The sequence below is a fragment of the Cyanistes caeruleus genome, chromosome 2, assembly GCF_971803275.1.
Source record: "Cyanistes caeruleus chromosome 2, bCyaCae1.hap1.1, whole genome shotgun sequence".
Lineage (NCBI taxonomy): Eukaryota > Metazoa > Chordata > Aves > Passeriformes > Paridae > Cyanistes > Cyanistes caeruleus.
In genome coordinates this window covers 90,436,318-90,449,369 of record NC_141702.1, presented here as the reverse complement: position 1 = coordinate 90,449,369, position 13,052 = coordinate 90,436,318, and the positions used below count along the sequence as shown (strand labels likewise).

The 13,052-nt window shown below is 35.3% G+C and overlaps 1 protein-coding gene across 11 annotated transcripts in view; it reads left to right on the top strand.

The window, feature by feature from the left end:
• KIF6 (kinesin family member 6) overlaps positions 1–13,052 on the top strand; it is a 220,091-nt gene that overhangs the window by 29,422 nt on the left and 177,617 nt on the right. For all 11 annotated transcript variants that reach the window (XM_086869409.1, XM_086869391.1, XM_086869438.1 and 8 more), the window contains exons 4-5: positions 5,828–5,975; positions 8,435–8,544. In XM_086869409.1, coding sequence (XP_086725535.1) covers positions 5,828–5,975; positions 8,435–8,544 — 258 coding nt within the window. The remainder of the gene's footprint in view (positions 1–5,827; positions 5,976–8,434; positions 8,545–13,052) is intronic.

The following is a 13,052-nucleotide window of genomic DNA, read 5'->3' as shown; positions in this document are numbered from 1 at the left end:
AAATATAAATATATATATAAATATATTATATTATTTATATGTATTTATTTCTATATAAATATTTCTATTTATTATTATTCTGATAACACCAAGGGGGTGAGCTAAACAGGCCAGGAGACCAGCTCCTTTTAAAAAGGCCTTTATTAAATAGGACAGCTGTGGGGTGGGGGCCCAAGGGGTCACACACACACCACCACTGCTCCCACTGGACACCGCAGAAGAAGAGGATCTGTGCAGCTTTGTCACTAGGGCAGAGTTGAGCCTTCCTTCCTTCACAGGAGTCCCCAGAAAGCATTGCTCTCTTGGGCTCGTAGTCTAGGTTGTCATCCCAGTCGAGTCTCCTCTAGGTGATGTCGGCCTCTGGAAAGAAGTCAGGGGACTCCTCTGGGTCTTCCTTGTTAGGTGGTGCTGGTTTTATTCTTCCCTTTTGCGTGGCTCGTTGTTTTGGGGTTTTTTCCAGTCTGGGTGCATCCCATAAGTCTCTGGTCTCTTTTGTTTGCATAAAAGTCAGTATGTCATCTTCCTCCTCAGGACGGTACAGCAACTCGGGAAAGGGATACAATGTTGCCATGTGGGAGTCTAGGAGCAGTGGGGGCAGTGCCTGGCTGAACACAGAACAAGAAACACAGGGTACAGCAACTTGGGAGAGGGGGCAGGGCCTGGCTGAACAAGGAACAAAAATATGGGGTACAGCAATTTGCGACAGGGGTACAAGGGTAAGTAAACCTGGGACAGGGGTACAAGGTAAGTAAGGAGTTTACAAACAGCAACTGTAACATATTATTCTTAACAGGGGCATGACTGAAAATACACTTTTAGTGTATGATTTTTATTTATGCATAGTTTTAAGTCCTCACATGACTACCATCACTGTCCATGTGAACCTGTGTAGTTTCAAATACAGAATTTAACAAGAATTTGTGACTTCAGAGTCTCTGAAATCAGAGACTCTGAAGATCAAAGATGCAGACTTTGTCTGCGGGAACTGACATCTTGCAAAGTAGGTTTTGCTGAAAATGCAGAAAAGAGCTGCTGATTCTCAATCAACCTTTTCCAGCAAATAATCACTTCCACTAATGTTGGGAACAGTTTCAATTTGCAAATGAGAATCTTTGAAGATCCCTTTGGTGTATGATGTTTAGAAAATATGCTCTTCTCTTGTCATAATGGGTGTTGCCAACTTTTTTGGTACTTGCAGCTGTTGTAGTTTATTTATTTAATTTTGTTAAGAATTTGTTAAAAACTTGTTGGTACGTTCTTGTTTTCCCCCTGTTGATTGTAAAGGTTTAGCCCCAGTTGTCTGTTATACAAACCCCTCCCAGTTTTCCTGAATGTTCCTCGTCAATCACCTTTACCCTGCCCTATCTCCCCATCCATCACTGTCAACCCCACCTCTCCTTCCAGCTCCTTCCATGGAGATCATCCCTTCCTCGACATGTTATTGGTTGTTATGTTATGTTCCCGCCTTCTATGTATCCTCACTGGTCCCTGATATTGTAACCTCCTCCCCTTACCCCTCCCTCCATGAGCTCCAATTGGACCCTGGACTGTGCCCACCCCTGCGATAAAACCCAGTGCACAGAGGTGCTCTGGGCTCTCTTTGGTCCTGATTTCGGTCCTGGTCCCAGCCCAGAGCCTTGTGCTTATCCCCTCCCCTGAATAAACCTGTTCATGGGAAGTACAGCTGAGTGAGTCTCCTCCATCCTTTTGCCACCACCCACAATGACTGATTCGGCAGAGCCTGGCAGGATTCGGTGCTCTGAAGGTTCTGCAGTGGGATCACCTTTCCCCTGCAGTTCCCCACTCCTGGCGACTGCCCGTGCCGGAGTGGCACCGTAGAGCTAGCCCGGAGCTCCGGTGCGGCCAAGAGCAGCGTCATGCTGCAGTTATTTCAGGATGAAAGGCACAACGTGTATTTTCAGCTCATTATATTGATTTCTAGCATCTGAGGGACACATCACTTTGCCAAGGATAATTATGCAGTGTAGTTTGATGTTGTTTTCTTAAACAGCATTTTATGGGTGGCTAATGGTTTATGAAAGTTTTTGAGCTTTTTATATTCCTAAATGGATTGTGCATCTTGGGTTGAAAATACTATAAGTCTTAAACTTCCTGAATATTTAGTAAATAGGTATTGATTTATTGATTTATTTGGTATTGGTCCATCTACATATAGTTACCCTTTCAGTGTTAAACTCTTCGGGATAATGAACTAAAATTAAATTGATGGAGTTTTGGTTGGGTTTTTTGCACTTAGAAGTGCTAAAGTGCAAGGGGTATCTCCAACAAGTATTTCCTACAGTGATAAGTTGTCCACAAGGCTCATTGATAAAACATCCTGTGTCACCATTGACTCCAAATGAAGTTACTTAAAATAAGTGTTAATAAGACACATCAGACATGGATTTTTATGTCTTAATCCATATTATCACATACAGACCTTCAAAATTGACATTGAATAATATTCACAATATTATACTTAGAATGGTATTTATACATCTTCAGTTTCGGAATGCGTTCTTTCATAAATACATGTGTATGCACAAACCCTTAACTTTTGTGTAGTTCATAAGTCTAATTCTTTTTCCACAAGCCAATGGAGTAGGGGCTTTTCATTTTCATCTTCCCCTCTACTCTTTTCAGGAGGTGGGATCGTAGTGTACAGCTTGCTTCTGAGCCAAAGGAGCTTTGTCAGCCCTGCCTGAACTCCTAGTCCCTTGTCTCTTATAAAAGTGTTTGCTTCTCCGACTTAGAAAGGGAATTCTCTATCCTGTCCTAATGTTACTCTTAGAAGGCTTTGCTAGCAGTTTCACTGGTATTATTATTAGTCTTTCCTTACAGACTTCCTTAGCACCTCAAGCAGGCTGTCCTTAAATTGACTTGGTGGTAGCTGTAATACACTGTGAATGAAAGAAACGTATGTTGTAAATATGGACAGGTTGCAATTATTTGTATATATATAATACACACACGCACATATATATACATACATATATATATACGCATAAATTTAGAAAATAAGATTGACTTTTAGCTCAGAATTTAAAGAACAAAACTGTGGAATCAGTAGCTGTGTAATATGTACATATGTAATATGTAATATAAATGTAATATGTGGAATCAATATCTGTGTGATGCAATATTAAGATAACCTATAATTGCATTGGATTAGAAGAATGCATTATTGACATGGATATGTTCAAGTTTAGTGCTGTCAGAGTTTTCTGGAAAACTTTTCAGAGCTGTGCTGATGCACTGATGCACTGCAAAAAATATAAGTATATGAATCATATAGCAAAAAAGAAAACTCACTGATTTTTGCAGCTGTTTTGACAGCATATGGTATGTGACGTTTTATCCTGTGTTTACATGTGAGGTGATTTATGGGGATTTTAAGAGAGATGGGACCACTGGGAGACATCTTAAAGCATGATTTATTATTCTTCTTCTACAGTCTCATGAAGGTGTGAGAACGTCTTCACCATGTTCACTAGATGTTCATGGTCAGTGGTCACAAGACCATGACAGGTTACAAGGCCTTTTAAAGGTTAATTAGCCAATAAACTACTGCCACAAAAGAATGTTTCTACTTTCACACCAATAGTTAATTATTTTGTCTTACACATCCATGCCACAATGCAGACTTTCTTAACCAATCATATAATGCCACACAAAACTATTTGCTATACTTTAAACTTTTTACTTTTTTAATTACTTCTATATCTTAACTTTAAAACCTTAAAACTTTCTACTACCTAGCCTAATGTCTTTCCGTCTAAACTACAAACCCACATTCTTGCCCGTGCTTTCTAAATCCTTCTGGATTTAAAAGTGGTAGCCTTTTCCAAGGTCTCAGGGTTGAACCCTGTATTCATTTCTGTGTTTGAGCCTGCATGCACAAGATTTTGAGAATTTTGTGTGCTTGGAATTCCCACAGTGATTCTAATCAACCGCTTTCTCTGAAGTACAGGTATGTTGAGTTAATAGTTTGCAGTCAAACATTTACTGGTTTCTAACACTTTGCAAGACACTCCTTTAAAGAAGAGAAGGAGTAAGAAAATTTAACAACCCCAGTTTCTAGCTCTGAAGAGCCAGGGAGCTCTTCTGTATGAGCTGAATAGCAACTGTACTGCATCATACCAAAGTTCCATCTAGCGTACTATGTTGTCTCTCACAGGAACTAACAAACAATGTCAGAGGAAGAAAATAGAGTAAGCATGTAGAGCTGCCTCCCCCATGTATCCTCTCAGTCTTTAGTTATTTTTAGTTTTGGGATTTTCCAATTTATCTGTGATTAGTAGCCCTGAAAACAAAATTCTTGGTGATTTAGTCCAATCTCTGCTGAAGCTAGTGTCACATTTTAATGTCCAAAACATGGTGTGGCAAAGAGTTGCACAGCTTAACTACAATTTGCTTGAAGAAGCATTTCCCCTTGCTAGGTTTGAATTTGCCTTGTCTGAATTTCTATTGATACCCGCTACCATCTGTCAAGTCATTACTGTTGTCAGCATTCAGATACTGTGACAGTGGGTACTGGAAATTCCTAAGATAGTTGAATGAGGTGTTTTATCCTAACAATTGCTTTGATTTTTAACATCTGGAATCTAATATTTTTATATATATATTCCGTCTTTGCATGTTTTGGGAGCAGATGTTCACTGTAATGCCAGAAACATGTTTCTGTTTTTGTCTTTGACGTCCTACCGTAATGGATTAAAATAAGCAATTTGGCAACTACTCAGGTTTTTAAATAAACTTTATTAAGTTGGAGAATCATTGCATCTCTTGTAGTGCCAGACCAGCAGCTATCTATATACATGTTTCTTTTCTTCTTATGCAAGGGTTGTTTTCCCTCTTTTTATTTATTTAAATCTTAGCTTATTTATAATTTTTTCTTTGAACAAAATGCACAAGAATAATTTTTGATTTTCCATTTGTTGAACAAAATTGGTAAGTCTTTAAGCATAGTAAATCCAATCCAAAATTTAAGATGATTAAACTTACCTGCTACATGTTCCACTGTTTGGTGCATATCAGGTAGAAGTCAATGGTGGCAGTGTGATGAATTAGAGAAATATATTTGAACTGGACTTTTTTTAGGCACTTCTTCAAACTGAAGTAAGAGATGTGAAAAAGATGATGAGTCTGAATGCCATTTCATGCTATGGCATTTATAGCTATTTTGTCTGTTCCATCTAGCTTCTTGTACAGGCATAATTATAACAGAAAAGTTTGCTATTACTAATGTGGGTTTGTGTTTTTTCATAGTAAATTAAGATTTTATTACTTTGATTTAAGCACAGATTCTCCTGCATACCCTTATTCAAGCACAGTCTGATAGTTTAGTATAGTTGTATTCTCTGAATAAAAGCTGGACTCTGGTATAACAGTATCCTATTTGAGTTTCTAACCACAATATAGTTTTCTCTGTTTGCATTTAATGAAGTCCTAAGTGAACTGTTCCTTGATTCTTCTAGTGTATGAATGGCACAATTCCTGACATCTGCAGTCTTTAAAAATTTTAAATATTATCCTTTCAAAAAATCAACTGCCAAACTAAAAAGTATTACAAGGTAGTGTAAATAGTAATAAATATGATCAGCTAATAATGGATTAAGTCAAGGCATTGAGAAATCCTTTCATTCTAGATAGTTTAAATTCTATAGAATCTAGAATATATATATTGAAGTGTATTCTTGTATTACCAATGACAGTTGCTATGTATTCAAGAATTACTGTCAATTGTATTTTGGTTCTCTACAAAGTTGATCATGGACAATATGTTCTGCCTTAAATATTAATTTTCTTCCTTTTTTTAATTGTATAGTGTTTTGTCTGGATACAACGGTACTATCTTTGCATATGGTCAGACAGGCAGTGGCAAAACTTTTACCATCACAGGAGGAGCGGAACGTTTCAGTGATCGAGGCATCATTCCCAGGACCTTATCTTACATTTTTGATCAATTGCAGAAGGTGTGGAACATTATTTTCTGTTTGTTTTTAATGTCTGGTTTCAAGTATTTAACTACTGCTAAAGGTTGTTTTTGTAATAGTGTTAATGGAAGCCATAAAACTAATGCTTAAGAAAATATCTAACTTGACACAGTACTTACTGTGTGCAAGAATATATTTGTAGTTGTTTTGGCTACCTGGTTTATTACAATATTCTGAAAATAATGTGCATCATTGTGGGGGGGCTTCTGTAATTTTAAAATCCAGGCTATTTTTTAGTTGGTGCAGCATACCTTCAGATCAAACAAGTGGTCCTCCTTGTCTAACACATCAGCTCCACTCTGGTTTTATATTGTATACATTGCATTTCATTTTGACTTTTTATGCAATGAAATGTGTCAGTAAGCAAAAGGATGTGCCAGAGTAAGCATACTGATTGTTTGTCATGTTTATTAGGTTTGTGAGAAATTTTATTTTCTTTTAGTGTCTGAAATACTTATGTGAGTGAGCACAGTCAATTATTTCAATGCTTTTTTAATTATAGGAAGCAAAAGTGAAGAGAGGAAGAGAGGAGTCTGGTGTAATTTATGTTTTGTCTCTTAATTTACTCCACCAGACCTGCGACTCATTTATCTTCACATTTTGGCAAAGCTATTTCATTAAGCAAATTTAAATATTGTTTTACATTAACATAAATAATTCCGCTGTACTTTTATACTCTTTCAGTCATGTACTACAGAGTACCAATCTTTTTGCATAAGGGTATATATTTCATTCACATTAATATGCCTTGTCTCAGTAAGGGTTAACAGAAGCAAGTAATTACCTTGGCTCTTCAGAAATATGGCTTTGTTAGGTAAATGCACGTAGCATATGGCGGGTGCACAAAAACTTGCCATTGTGTGAATGGAAGGGAAAAAAACCCACATGATTATGTTATCTTAGACCTTGTGCTGCATTTACACAACCCCCATGGTGAACTTCCCTTATGAAAAGTGAGCAGGTTTATTGTGTAATTGCCGGCAACAGTGCCAACACTCCAACATTCTTTTCTAATGTTAATTATGTAATAAAAACAAAAGAGAATTAAAAATAACTAGCATGTTTGTCAACTTGCTAGTACAGAAATATGAATGTTTCCCTCTTTAGACTGAGTTCTGGATCAAAAGCTATACTTAGTTATGCTTATAGGGCTATCTCAATTTTCCTGCTTCCAAATCATTTTCATATAATTTTTTTTTCTTAGTGCATTTTAAAGACTCTCTTTTTGATGTTTAATCTTTCTTCTTGCCTTTCTTTTAATATCTTTCCCCTGTTAATTTCTTTGAAATTGTGGTTTGGAAGGTGCTCAAATAGTAGAGAAGAATCATTTGCCTTCTAACCCAAAGTAGTATGAAGCAGGAGAAAGTGAAGTCAGGGACATGAAATACACGATTTGTTAAGCTCTTACTTGGACAAACACAGTGCACTTTGAAACCAAAGCAACAGAACTTTTTACCCTAAATTAGAGGCAAATCAAGCCCTTTGTTTTTAATAACATCTCCTTTTAATTTAGAAATTCTATTTCCATGGCATTCTGTTTGAACTGCTTCTTACTACATTTTTTCCATCCATCTGTAGTTTATCTCTTAAATTATGTCCCTTGAAATTGTGAGCTGTCATAACCAATTAATATGAGCACTTTCACAGTGGCTTTGTCTGCTGAAAAGAAGTGACTGATTTTTTTATTCTTTTTTTTTCTTCCTTAATTTTGGAAATCAAAGCCCATTATTTTGAGGCTTATGTTGCTTGGATTTGGCTTTGGGGCAGGGGGAAATTCTGTATGCAAAACTCAGTTTGGTCAATTTTTGGCAATGTAATTTACCAAAAGAATTGTGATTACAGAGAACAGCTGACATCATATACAGTGCTCTAATGTTATGATGAGGAGAGTGAAAAGCAGTACATCACTGATGTTTCTAAATGAAGTAAATCTTATTTTTGTTGCAGTTTTTACTATAATTTTGTTTTTTTCTTTAAGCATAGTCTTTCTATCTATAATATGAGTATTTACCTTTGTATACTAACTTTCCCTTTTTAGGGTAGAGGTGAAAAATGTCATGTTGCATCGTTCTATAAGCAGCTCCCATTTTATAAATATATACAGACTTTTTGAAGTACATGGAATTAATTAAAAATCCCAGACTAAACTTATAGGCATGGTGGCACTTTGTGGGGGACTTTTGTTTTAGTGAGTTTTGTGTGTGTGTGTGTGTCTGTTTTGATTGGGGGTTTTTGTGTATTTTTCCTTTCTTCTTGAGTCCTTATGCATATTGTAGTGCATAGTATGAAAGTATCACAAATTGAACATGTGCACCATACTCAGGAAAAAGAAGAGACAAAGTGAGAAAGTGACCTAGAAGCTGTAGAAACAACTTTGTGTTCTAATCTACATCTGACTTCTGTTTATAGGACTATTTTTTTTTTCTTTTCTTATCCAGGATAGCAGTAAAGTGTACACAACTCATGTTTCCTACTTAGAAATCTACAATGAATGTGGTTATGATCTGCTGGACCCTAGACATGAGGCGTCCAGAATGGAAGATTTGCCGTAAGTAATAAGATTACAGAAAATCATCAAAATCTAGATGAATAATTTTAATATACCCTATTACATTGTTTGTATTGTCAGTTTTTTTGAATCTGTGCTACTGATCTCAGTGTTAATTTCATCAGAATACTTTGGTTTCACACTTTTATCAATGGTTTCTAAATATTCAGTTATTTTGTGTGTATGGAGGCTAGGGAGAAACCAAAGGTGAAAGGATTAAAGGTGTTTGTTACTATTATGCAAAGAGATCTCTTGCAGCCTCTGACATGGAGAAAGTGCACTTGTTTTCCTCATGGCAGCCCGTCTCTTTGTATGGCATGCATGACTGTGTGTGGCAGAGACATGTAGCAGGTGGTATTTCCTTGCAGCAGTAATGAGAAAATCTCCCTGCTTCTATTTGGACCTTCTCCTTCAAGGATAATTATTTTTTAGACTATGCAATTATGAAATAAGTTGCAGCTAGAAAATAGGCCACAATGAGCTCCAAAGAACAGTATATTTCCTTCAGAATGGATGGTTGTTATAATAGTTATCATTGATCAGACACTAGCACCTACTAATGCTTGCAGGAGAGTAGTAAACAAAGGTTTGTAGGTGATGAACACTCTAGCTGAAGTTAAAGATTTCTAATTTATATGAAATCCAAATCCTAGTCTCCATATCTGAAATAATAGTTGATAGTCTGTTATTTTTAAATAGCAACACAACACTAAATAGGTGTGAATAAGTGAGTTGTTTACTGGATTTACAAGTGCCCTGGAGATAATGCTGGCCACCATGAATTTTATCACTCAACATGGTAGTAACAGGTATTTGTAAATAGAAATGAAATCACTGCTGATACAAGAACAGGAAACATACTGAAAATTTTCAATGGGGCAATAAAAGAAAATAAGTAGAATTTTATTTTTAAATAACTAATTATGCTATTCACATATTATTACTAATTTTATTTATTTTTAAAAAATCTTCCAACACAATATTTTATTGTGTTTAAATGGAGCTTTATTTTTCCAAATAGTCTGGGGTATCTAGGACATGTATGTACAAAATAATTTTCAAGATTTATCTTTATAAAAAAATCCAGTCTAGAGATTAGGAAAGCAGCAGACATATGCGAAGTGTGGGACTGGGCTATGAATTGGTCTAATTGTTTCCATTTCTTTACCTAAAAAATGGAAGTAAAATTTGTTGCTTTATGACGCATCAGTGCTATGAGGACTGTGTGTCTTTACCAGTGTTCTTCATGGCAAAGTTTAGGTTTCTAATTGAATTTATTACCTGCTTCCTCTGGCATGCAGACAAAAATTTTAATCAGAGGCTAGTTTGGATAATATAATTTAATTGTGTCCATTTTTATAGTATGAAAAAGTAGTGTGTTACACCTTTTTCAACTTAATGAAGTTAATGCTATGAAATTATTCAAGTTTATTGCATTGTTAATTTCATTGTTGATCGTACTTGAAAAATCAGTCATTAAAATTGTATTTGATGCTTAAGGCAAAGTGAATAATAAACATTTTTTAAATTGTCCATTGCATCTAAACATTACATGATTAGACTTGGAATCTCAGCTCCTGAAGTCAAGATTTTGTGTGCAGCCATATTTTGTATTTTCTGTAGACTATGAAATTTTCATCTTAGCACTGCTTACTCATTTCATCTGTCTGCCAGATGAGAAGGGCACAAAACAATCTCTCACAAAATTTCTCACAAAAACAATCACTACTTTTCTGGAAATAAATTCCTGACAAATACATGAATGTGGTCTATACAGCTGCACATTGATATGTCTATCTATTTATGTACATATACAGAGTCCTACGCAGAATTAAGTAATTATTTATGTATTCATACATATGTAGGGATTTATATACATATACCCGTTTATATACATACAGATATTTATATATGTATACATTAATAAGTATCATGTTTCTAATAGGTACAGATATTTCTACAACATCTAAGATTGGTTTTGAAATCCCATTAAACTTCTATTTTAGAGAAAAAAACTAGTTTTCTTGATGTTTAGTTGGAACATTACTCATCACCACAGAAGATATAATTTGATATACCTTTATGTTCATACAAAATATACTTTAGTTTACAATTGTAACTTGTTTTATTATACAAAACTGACAGTGTTTTAATTTTGTGACACTGTAATGAAATCCAGCATTTGCAGATGCAAAAAAACATTTGAAGAATCTTACTTGTTAGATGAAGAAATTGAATTTAATATTGACAATCTAATTCTGTTTGTAGCTGTAGGGAATTCCATGTTCATAAAAGGAAATTATGTTTGTTCTCAACACACAAAGGTATGAAATTATTGCTATGAAATAAAGCTGGTAGAAGACTATTTAAATGATTAGTGCCACCTTATGTTTTCATATAAGTTTTGCAGATGTGTTCAAATCAGCAGTGCTTTTCTGAAGCTCTTAATTTACTACGCATTTGTGCAAGAGCCTTTTATCATTTATTTATGTAACCCAATGTTACTGAATTTCACTTTGGTTATGACGTACCAGTAAAACTCTTCCAAACATGTTATTTATTCAGAAGTAAGAATTTTTTTGACACCATATATGACACAGAAGTAAAGACTGAGGTTATAGAACCATTAGTCAGGAATTCATAGGTAACCAATAAGTTACTGCTTTACCTGTCTGATGGCAGGTGACCCTCTTGCATGTGAAAGCAAATTACAATTAGTGCTGTTTTTCCTTAGAATGACAGTCTAAGCTGCAGCAACTGAGGAACTGCTTGTTAGGGAACTCAGACAACCATTACTCCAGAGTAATGTGGCCAGGGAAAAATAGAATCTCAACTTCACATCAGCAAAAGGGATTCCTCATTTTTGTGTGAAGATTCTTCAAAGTCCTCTTTAAGAGGGAAATGTTTAATTTTTAGTACCATACTGTCTGACTTAAGGAAGACCACATTTTAAGCTGAGAGCAAATTAACTTCAGACATCAACAGTGATGCCTATATCAATATATGTTAGTAGCATGCTAACAATATGTGTTAGTAACATAGAATTGTTATGTTCCATGGGGTCAGGGTGAAATAATCTCCCTTGAAAACAAAACATATTACTGCATATTGCTAAATTACCTCAAATGAATTTATACTCTTCTGTTTTTCTGCTGCCCTCCAAGGGCTTTAAGAGTTACCAAATTGCTGACATGGAAAGTAATAGTAATTCCTGTTTTCCTTAACAAAGAAGGATAAGCATAAAATAAGGATAAAGGAATAATTTCTAACATATAGGAAATATATTTTATTCAGTCTGATTTTTTTATGCAAATAAACATGATTCTCCTCTCTCATCAGTGTTAATGTCACTTTTAGTGGCTGTACCAATTATCTAATCTGGAAACTGACCACCAATCATAAACCTTCAAGAACTGTATTTTCAATGTTCTGAGAATTATCAGTATTTTAAAACTTCTAAGGCTAATAATATTACTAAGTCACTTTTTTTTAATATGAAATACATTCTTTCAAAATTTAAAGTGTTCAATGTGTTATTACTGAATAACAAAGGTTAAGAGAATACAAAGTTTTACTTTCCTTTTTGTTAATGAGGAAACAGCTAAAAACTGTTTTGAATAATTTCTTCAAAGATTATTATTTTTTTAATTGCAATTCAAACAAACTACACTTTAAATGCACACAATAATTAAGCATACATGATAAATTGGTTATTCAAATCCATGTTTTATGTTGATTTGTTTCCTGAAAAAGAGTGTAAAGTCCAGTGAAACATTTTTAAAGTAACTTTTCTAAAAGCATTTGATGAGCAAATGTCAAAGTTTATTTAAGAATTTTTTTTGTTGGTGAGTGAGATTACTGAAGTTGACTGCAAATTCTAACAGATTTTGTATGTTTTGTTCATACATGAACCACCAATCTCATTGTTTCAGTTTTGATTCCTTGTTCTACATGGTGGAGTGAGGGGAGAGAGAGATAGTGCTCAGCTTTTTCCAGATCTCAGTAAGAAAGGTTTAGAAGCAAATGGCTTAATAGGGTAACCATTTTGGTAAGACAGAGTAAGAGGAGGAGGATAGGTGGCGAGTAAATCTTGCACTGCATCGCGTGCTGAGTGTCCTGCATCCATGCAACATCGAACAGAGACTGAATGGATTTCCCCATGGTGCACTGGACCAGAGCAGTACAGGTCCTGACCATGAAAAGAAGGTGTCTGTTTTGCTCTTTTGAGCCTTCGTATAATTTCATTAAAAGAACAAAGCTTCTTTCTAGGTGTTCTCCCAGAAACTCACTGAATTTATCCTGCAGCCAAGGGATCTGTGCAGCACAGCTCAGGCCCGAATGCCCCACTGTGTGTGCAGCACCACAGGCTATGCCTGCTAGGTTCAGTGTTACATGAATTATTAGTTCCTAAATGTGTAAGTCTCCAGTCATGTCCATAACATCCAGAACAGCTAAACTGTTTTCATTGTCTCAAAACAGAATCCATTTGAAACAATGGGAAGGATTTC